This window comes from Triturus cristatus, chromosome 3_1, assembly GCF_964204655.1.
Source record: "Triturus cristatus chromosome 3_1, aTriCri1.1, whole genome shotgun sequence".
NCBI classification, from domain to species: domain Eukaryota; kingdom Metazoa; phylum Chordata; class Amphibia; order Caudata; family Salamandridae; genus Triturus; species Triturus cristatus.
Window position 1 is genome coordinate 1,158,010,346 of NC_140583.1, and position 9,753 is coordinate 1,158,020,098.

Here is a 9,753-nt window from a genome sequence, read left to right on the forward strand (position 1 = left end):
ACCGCCCTGCTCCGGGCGACCCCAGTTTTCTGTCCCAACACCCCACCCCCGAGAGTCTGGTTATCCAGGCCTCTACCTCCCAATCCTCCTTCCCGTCCGCTCCTCCGGACCGGGATTCCAAGAGACTGGAACAGTTTGGTAAGAAGCTGTTCTCTTCGCTCAGTTTGGGCCTGCGGTCTTTGAACACCGCCTGTCTCTTGGACCGTTATTCCCACTCTCTGTGGGATGCGGTGGAGGATGTGCTGCCACTGTGCCCGGAGGAGGCCCGGGCGCGGCTTTCCTCGGCCCTGGCCGATGGGAGAGATGCAGCGCGCCATGCAATCCGATGTGGACTCAACACTACGGACTCGCTGGGTAGGGCGATTTCTACCATGGTGGCGCTTCGACGTCACGCCTGGCTGCGGTCCACGTGTTTTTCAGGGGATGTCCAGAGCACCCTCATGGACATGCCTTTTGATGGCGCTCGCCTTTTTGGTGACAAAGCGGACAGTGCGCTGGCTCGCTTCAAGGACTCCCGGGCTACGGCCACGTCCTTTGGCCTCTCGGCCCCGCGGCCACAAACTTCCGCTTTTCGCTCCTTTCGTGGCCAAGGAAGGGGCACCTCCTCACGTCCGCCTAGCCACCGGCCGCAGAACCAGCCTGCACGCGGACGTGGTTTCCGCCGAGGCGGTACCGAAGGACGACGAGGTCAGTCCACATCCACCCCGGCAGCATCCGCCTCAAAGCCTTCCTAGTCCGAGCTTTCAGGCCCATTCCACGCCAGTGGGCGGCAGAGTTCGCCATCACCTGCTCCACTGGCGTTCCATCTCGTCGGACAGGTGGGTGCTGCAAATCGTCCGAAGGGGCTACTCCCTCCCCTTCGAGACGACCCCTCCAGCCATGCCACCGCAGCACCACCGTATCTCGGGGGATCATTTGAATCTTCTCCACGAGGAAGTTTCGGCCCTCTTGGCCAAGGGGGCCGTCGAGCTCGTTCCGAGCCCTGAAGTAGGTCGTGGTTGTTATTCCCACTACTTTCTGGTTCCCAAGAAGGGCAAAGGGGGCCTACGCCCTATCTTGGACCTCCGGAACGTCAATGCCTTCCTCCGGAAGGAGAGGTTCAAGATGTTAACTTTGGCTCAGGTTCTAGCTGCCTAGACCCTGGAGACTGGGTGGTAGCGTTGGACTTGCAGGACGCATATTTCCACATCCCCGTCCTGCCGGCCCACCGGCGTTACCTGCGGTTCACGGTGGGTCAGGAGCACTTTCAGTTCACCGTGCTCGCCTTCGGCCTTACCAGTGCCCCTCGGGTGTTCACGAAAGTGATGGCGGTGGTCGCAGCTCATCTGCGCAGATCAGGGGTTCCAGTCTTCCCCTATCTCGACGACTGGTTGTTGAAGTCGGGCTCGCCCCAGGCAGTCGTCTCCCACCTCCAGACTACGGCGGATCTCCTGCATTTGGTGGGGTTTTCCATCAACGTGCCGAAGTCACACCTGAGCCCCTCTCAGAAGCTCCTCTTCATCGGAGCGGTTCTCGATTCGGCGCAGTTCCGGGTCCATCCACCGGAGCAGCGAGTCCGGGATATACAGGCCCTGATTCCCATCTTTCGGCCTCTATCCTGGGTTTCGGTCAGGCTAGTGTTGCGGCTTCTGGGGCTGATGGCCTCCTGCATCCTACTAGTGCATCACGCCAGGCGGCGCATGCGGGCTCTGCAGTGGGACCTGAAGTTTCAGTGGGCCCAGCATCACGGCAACCTGTCCGACCATGTCTTGATCTCGTAGGCCACTGCACAGCAGTTGCAGTGTTGGCTCACGGACCGCGATTGGGTCACGGGCAAGAGCCTCTCCCTACCCCTACCGGAGCATGTCGTAGTGACGGATGCGTCCCTCCTGGGATGGGGTGGCCATATGGGAGAGGCGGAGATCAGAGGCCTCTGGTCTCCGGCGGAGTCTCGCCTCCACATCAACTTGTTGGAGCTGCGAGCGATCCGACTTGCACTGAAAGCCTTCCTTCCCTCTGTCCGGGGAAGTGTCGTGCAGGTGTTCACGGACAACACCACCGCCATGTGGTATTGCAACAAACAGGGCGGGGTGGGGTCGTGGACCCTTTGTCAGGAGGCTCTGCGCCTCTGGACATGGCTGCAACACCAGGGCGTCACCCTGGTGGTTCAACATCTGTCGGGCTCTCTGAACGCCAGAGCAGACGAACTCAGCCGCCGGTGCATGATGGATCACGAATGGCGTCTGAACTCCGAGGTGGCGCAAGGTCTCTTTCAGCAGTGGGGAGAGCCTTGGTTAGATCTATTCGCCACCGACGAGAACGCGCAATGTCAGCAGTTCTGCGCGTTGGAATTTCCAAGGCGGCACTCGCTCGGCGACACTTTTCGTCGTGAGTGGAGTTGCGGTCTGTTGTACGCCTTTCCGCCTATACCACTTCTGCCCAGAGTGCTGAAGAAGATCAAGCGCGACCGGGCCCAAGTCATCTTGGTGGCTCCGGATTGGGCACAAAGGTACTGGTATCCCGAGCTACTCAGTATGTTGACCGATCCTCCGATACGTCTGCCCCTTCGGGAGGATCTTCTGTCGCAGCAGCAGAGGACGGTCCTCCACCCGAACCTGTCCAGCCTCCACCTCCATGCGTGGAGATTGAGCGGCGGCAGTTGATGCCATTTGACTTGCCTCCTGAAGTCTGTGATCTCATTCTGGCAGCCAGGCGTCCCTCCACAAAGACGGTATACGCCTGCCGGTGGAACAAATTTGTGGCATGGTGCACAGCAAAGGCTGTGGATCCCCTCTCCGCCCCTCTTTCTGAGGTTCCCCTCTTTCTTCTTTCTTTGGCCCGGCAGGGCTCTGCCCTGGGCACCTTGAAAGGTTATCTTGCTGCTCTCTCTGCCTTCTTACGGCTTCCAGATCAGCCCTCTCTTTTCAAGTCCCCTGTAGTGTCACGCTTTCTTAAAGGCATTACTCACACGTTCCCTCCTGTCCCTTTCGTAATGCCTCAGTGGGACTTGAATCTTGTCTTGACATTCCTGATGTGCGCTCCCTTTGAGCCTCTTCACCATTGTCCTCTTCGTCTTCTAACTCTTAAGACTGCTTTCCTGGTAGCCATCACCTCGGCTAGACGGGTGAGTGAGCTCCAGGCTCTATCGTCCAAGCCTCCTTTTCTATCTGTTCATCCGGACAAGGTTGTCCTTCGGCCTCGTCCTTCCTTTCTACCGAAAGTGGTGACCCCCTTTCATCTTGGGCAATCTGTCACCTTGCCCACCTTCTTTCCGCCTCCGCATCCTTCCAAAGAGGAAGAGCGGCTCCACCGTCTGAACCCAAAACGTGCGCTCTCCTTTTATTTGGACCGCACTAAACAGTTCTGTTATTCCTTGGCAAAAAAGGAACCGCCTGTTGGGCTGCGCGCCCATTCTACTCGGGCCACAGCGGCTACTACTGCTTTGGGACGGGGAGTCCCTTTGCAGGACATCTGTCAGGCGGCGACGTGGGCTCGGAGGGATGGCTTCTTTGGCCGTTCTGTCCTCCAGGACTTTCTGGTGTGATCTTGGTTCGCAGACCCACCACCGGGGTTGGTATTGCTTGGTTATCTATTCTAAGGTGAGGAATCTAACTAACGTGTTTCTTTCAGATGAACAAGTTACTTACCTTCGGTAACGATGTATCTGTAAGAAACATTAGTTAGTTAGATTCCTCACCGACCCACCCATCCTCCCCGTTCTGCGAACTGACATCTAGGGTTCAGGCTATCCCTTTCAGGGCCCTAGAATTTTTTGGCACCAGTGTCGGTCTCTTGCATGGCTCTGCGTTCCTGGCGCGGAAGGCTATGTACAAGAACTGACGTCAGCGCGCGAGGGCGGCGTCTAAGTACTCCGACGTCATTCCGGCGCACGATGCCGACGACGGACGCGGAGCCGCAGACGACGCCTAGCGACGCGCAAGGGGTATTGCTGACGAAAAATCTTCCGGATCCAGTCTGACGCCTGGGGATATTCTAAGGTGAGGAATCCAACTAACTAATGTTTCTTACAGATACATCGTTACCGAAGGTAAGTAACTTGTTCATCAATAACTTGGTTCTGTTATTTGGATGAATTTCAGCAATATTTTATTTGGTTTTGTTTAAAAGGAAACACTGCATATATGTGATTATTTCTTTCAAACAGAAAGATAACACACTTTTACTATTTTCCTACAGGCAATGGAATCATGAACAAACAAAGAAAAGCTGTACATCCTATAAAATATAGTGAAAGTACTCAATTCTCTCAACTTACAATGGGAAAAGTCAAAGCAAAAGTGCTAAAGAATATTTATAAAGGACCGGAAGGTAGAACCCACATCGAGCCAGTAAGCAATCGAAAACTTAGAGGCGAGAGAACTAATCAATGTGAAAGTCTTTTAATCAACTCAGCGCCTTTCAGTTCTCATCAAGGCAGTCCCAAGCTTGGTAGACTAGAAAAATATGATAAACGGGAATGTAAACAGAATAATCTGCAGTTTCTTAAAAGTGTCCCGAATTTACAGCATAATATGAGAATGTTCTCATGTACTCAGTGCAACAAAAGCTATAGTCTGAAGGGAGAGCTCATTAGACATATGATCACACATTCTGGAGTGAGACCATACCCATGTACTGAATGTGAAAAAAGCTTTTTTCAGATGCCACATCTTATCAGACACCAAACAACGCATAGTGGTGAAAAACCATTTGTATGTACTTTCTGCCATAAACGATTCAATCGGAAAGATTATCTGAATGCACATAGAAGAATACATACTGGAGAGAGACCATATAAATGCACAGAATGTGAGAAAAGCTTTACTTGGAAAGGAGAGCTTAACCAGCATCGGAAAAAGCATTCAAGTGTTTAACTAAAAGTTTAAATATTAAATGTTTGTCATGTGACCTGTCATGAAGAAATGGTGCTTGTGTCCTTGCTAGACGTAACCAGTACTCTTCCATCTTTGTCCCTGTTCTATGTTCTTACGTCTAGATTCCGAAAAGGAGTAGTGATTTCCTAATTTGTGAAATGGTTTTGAACACATTGATTTTGCCTTTTTCTTTTATAATGGTTTTTCTATGTGTTGACAAACCTTTTCTGCAACAGCACTGGCATCATTACTGCAAATGGTAAGCTGATTCACTCCTGGGAAACCCCATGTCACTCTGAAACCCATTTCCTCATCACATACGAATTTCTGATTATTTAAGCCATTTATACTCGGAGTCTTTTAGAATACATGTTCTGTAATAGTAACACATCCTGTTTGTACAGGCAGTGATCAGATCGGATTTTTTAAAATCTAGTCCTCAAATGATCATGTAAAATTCTTTGAAGTTGATTAGTTCTGATTCAATATCAATGACCTTACATTTTACACCGATCTCCACATAAAGCACATATTCACCAGAAATGTGTTTTTGTGATATTGGTAGCTTTAACTATTTGACATAATCAGCACCCATGCACCACAGAGGTGTACCTCCGCTCCCCTTGCATAACATACTTGAACTTATGTTGTAGAGGCTCTTCCAGTGGTGGCCTAATTGACCACCCTGATCTCATGCTTTTCAGGTATAACTTGAAAATGTGTCTCTTTCGAAGGTCATTTGCTTACTTTTTGCACCTGGTAGTTACGCTTTTGTTTGCTTCAGTGTATTTCTTCACTTGTCTACTTAAGTCGGCCTTGTACATGTAGGCTCCTGGGGGCTTGGATAACTGCACCCTACTAGTTGTAAAACAATACCGAAAATGTGACCTTTCAAGTGTAAAGAATAACTCCTTAGCTTTCCCTTTTAATAGGGTTATGCCTTTTGACTGAAGGGATACTTTGGACAGTCACACCAGGTAAATCATAATGTTTGGCTAAGCATGACTGTGCTGTAACATTTTGGTTGGATGCCCCAGATGTTGTGTTACTAGTCACACTTTACAAGACATACAGGGGTATGAGACAAAGGGTTTTTCTATTCAGGGCATACTTTTCAACTGCATTTTTGTTACATTTCCAGGTACCTTAAAGGGCCCTCACTCCAAAGGGCAGTAGTGCAAAGTCCCAGTGTAGATGTCCAACTGCATCCTGCTGTTTTTCTGCTACATGTCAAAGCATTATTTGTACATGTTAAAATGTGTTAAATATAATATAAAAAATAATGTTATTATTCTATTATGTCCAGGAATCAAATGTAGATATTGGAAGATTTTACATTAATTTATAGTCCTTTATATTTTCAATTGAGCTAAATATATCGACAACACAGTGTACAATAAAAGATAATGTCAGTTTGAGTATACCTGCATCATCCAGACTGTTTTTCATTACAAGGAAATATAGATAGTATATCAATGCAAAATTACTGATTTTGTGTTTTATTAATTATATATTTTATAATTTTACTAATACATTTCTTTTGAACAGTTTGTATTACTATAGTTTAATATTCTTTGTTTCATAGCAGAATCCTTTAAGCTGGTGTATGAATATTAATTTTGACAAAACTCTTGACAGATTCAATCATGTAGTGATTAGGTTGGAGTGCTTGTGATATTTTGTAAGTGGTGAATGTTGTCTCATTCTGTCTCTTTCAGCTGTTCACTTGCTCACATTTTGATGCAATCCAGAGGCTATCACTGTACAATAGTGAGTGTTTATGGCACAGTACTAGGTGATTTTCCTAAATGCTGTACAAAACCGGGTGTCTCTGCCATCTTGTCAATGGTTGAGGAAATTGGCGAAGCACAAGATCACATATTTCAGAGTCTATATGTGAGCCGAGCCACAGTTCTACCAGAAAGATAATGTATAGTCTGTGTTCTAATATGGAATAACAGAATGTAAATGTGTTTATAGCTGCCTATCGGCTGTTGCAGTAACCACTTAATCCAGAACTCCGGTGGGAACATTTCAGCTAACTGTAAGAGTATGAGAGCAAGAAGTGATGGACCTGATTCACAAAGGGCTTCCGCACTCGTGGTGGAGGCCCCGCAGTTCTGGGGGAGTCTTCGCACTCAAGGCAGAATCTCCGCAATGAGATTTCTCATTGCAAGGATTTCGCCCTACGTGCGGAGACTCCCCCACAACTGCAGGCCCTCTGCCACGAGATCGGAGGCCCTTTATGAATCAGGCTCACTTGGTTTTGTTTGGTATGGTCAATTCATTTACTGAATAATTACAGTATATGATCTCTGAGGTGAAGGGGAATGATGCAGCAGCTGAGGCTAATGTAGAGAAAAAGGGGAAGAGATTGGGTTGATGCATTAGTCCATTTGTGTATGCCCACCTCTGTGTAGTGTGCTGTGAGTTAGCGATGATGGGACCCTTTTGGTTCCTAATGGACTCCGTAAAACAATGACATAAGTGTTCAGGTGTGGTGAATAGAGGTAATGCCTATAACGTTGAGTTAGCCGGTAAACGCACAGGAATAAAGACGTGTAATACTAAGCTCTGTGTGTGGCGTATTCATTTACAAGTTTACAAGTACCCAGGCTGGGGAGGATGCTACAACTGATGACGAGATAGAAGATACGTAACTCGAAGGTTGACAGTGCTCTCCCAGAGTGGTTGCCCTTGTCCAGCAAACTGCTTGTTCTTGCCCCATGTGCTTCAGTCGAAGTGAAGATCAACGTTCGGTATATGTGGAGTTAAAGCACCTCTCCAGCCAATGTGAAGCATTGTAACAAAAGCCTCACTGAGACGTTTACACATTTTTGGCCAGAAATCTGCTACTAAGGGCGTGAAAGAGATACTGCACCACTACGCAACATTGAGCTATAAATTGTATGGAACTCTAACTGTAAAGGCGGAAACAACCAGGTACAGAGAAGCGACAGAAGCTGCGAACGTAGCCAAATACAGAACTGTGCTAAAGACAGTGAAAACTAGGTACCATGCAGAAGGGTGAAGAAAAGGTACAAAAAACAAAACCAGTATTTACTGTAAAGGAGGAGGCAGGTAATACTTTCCACAACAGTAGGAAGGGGTGCGAGATACACAGCCAACACCTTCATAAAAAGCAGAATATTGGTGTAGAATGTCTGCTTAGATAGAAACGTTTGATTTCATTAATGCACTGGAAGAGACATATAACAAAAATATTGTCAAATATCTCAAAAACCTTGTCGGTGAAGGAATAAAAGAGGTAATCTAAAAATTACCGCAAATCACTGAAGTTGCATCCCGTCAAATCAAAGCTGCATTAAATCCCAAGTTCAATCCGATGACAAATGTCAATCACGAAAGATATATTTTCAGTCAGGTTCGACTGAAAGCTGGTGAAACAATCAATTAATTTGTTGAGAGACTTGATACTCTCATCAAACACTGTAAGTTTAATGAATTCATTGATGAAGAAGCAATGAGCGATGAATAGACGTCTCTCAGATTCATTTAGACAACTAATACTAAGAGAAACCATTAGTCTGGAGCGAGTTCTCATGGCTGCCAGAACTGAGGGACATGCTGATTGACCAGCTGATGACATGAAGGCCAAAGGTTCCCAGAATGAGTCAGTTGTGGACATGAAAAGTAAGTAGAAACACAAAACTGAAGGACACAAAGTGATGTCTTTGAAGAAAAAGAAACTGTGCATTAGATGTGGATTTTAATTTCCACACAAATGTAAATGTCCCGCTATTGGTGCAAAGGCTGTGGGAAGGAGAACCATTTTTGAATGGTGTGCAAGGCGAAGTGCGTCATGACTGGAAAAGAGAATGAACACCTGAATGTTCCAGAAGCAATGTTCTACACACGCTCACAAGGCCAAGCAGCAACATCTACTGAGACAAATCAACACTAAACTGTGTCGATTAGTGTCTAAATCTTCAAGAGTTCTTCAGTTTCATTGTCCAGCGACACTGAATAAAACTGATATGCAGTGTCGATGTTTACCTCAGAAAAACATGTGCATGTCGGACTGTCCACATACAGAGAAAAATAAGAGTCAATGGAAAGCCAATGAGTAAAATCACAAAAGTCATTCAAATATTATCCAAAAGCGACACTAAAATTAAACGGTTGTTCCATATTTTTTATTATTGACGGTGGTTTGTCGATAATTATCATGCCTGAGGAGAAATACAATAAACTGTATCTATTGCCCCGGCTCACACCAACGAAGACTAAAGTGTATACATGGGCTGCATCAACGCCATTAAAAGAGTCCAGGTTAATTTGTAGCAACCATAAAAGCAAAAGTACAAGCACCCATTCATGTACTTTAAGTAACTGCGTCAAGCCTGTTTACTCAATTTCAATACTGCTGCTGATATGAGACTGATATGTGTGAACTACAATATGAATGCTCATCAAGAAATAGTAAGCCAGTTCTCGTCATTGTTTCTTGGATTGGTATAACATTAGACCATGAAAGTGCAACTGCGTATCAATGAAATGAGGACGTTTGTCCTGTTGCTCAAGACATAGATGAATTGCATTTCATCTACAAGAACCTGTTAGAGTTAGAGACATTACTAAAGCATGATATTGTTGAGTGATTTACAGGTCCAACTCCGTGGTTTTTGCCAATAGTGGTAGTTTCCAAGAAGGACAGTGAAGGAGCTGTAGGCATCTGTGTTGATTATGCATTAAGCCAACAAGGCAATTAAAAGAGCACGACATCCCGGTCCACATATTGCAGACATGATCACAGAGTTAAATGGTGCTAAATTCTTCTCTCCTTAATCTGAAAAAAGGGTATCATCAATTGGAACTCGAAGAAAATTGCACGTACATTATCACCTTTTCTATCCTTGTTGGTTTGTTGAGATATAAA

General features: G+C 46.5%; 1 protein-coding gene across 3 annotated transcripts in view; it reads left to right on the top strand.

Moving 5' to 3' along the window:
* Nucleotides 1-7,424, top strand: part of LOC146861678 (zinc finger protein 789-like) — a 173,769-nt gene extending 166,345 nt beyond the window's left edge. For all 3 annotated transcript variants that reach the window (XM_085646031.1, XM_085646032.1, XM_085646030.1), the window contains one exon: nucleotides 4,177-7,424. In XM_085646031.1, the coding sequence (XP_085502157.1) occupies nucleotides 4,177-4,853 (677 nt within the window). In that variant the 3' untranslated portion in view covers nucleotides 4,854-7,424. The remainder of the gene's footprint in view (nucleotides 1-4,176) is intronic.
* Nucleotides 7,425-9,753: the final 2,329 nt, after the last annotated feature.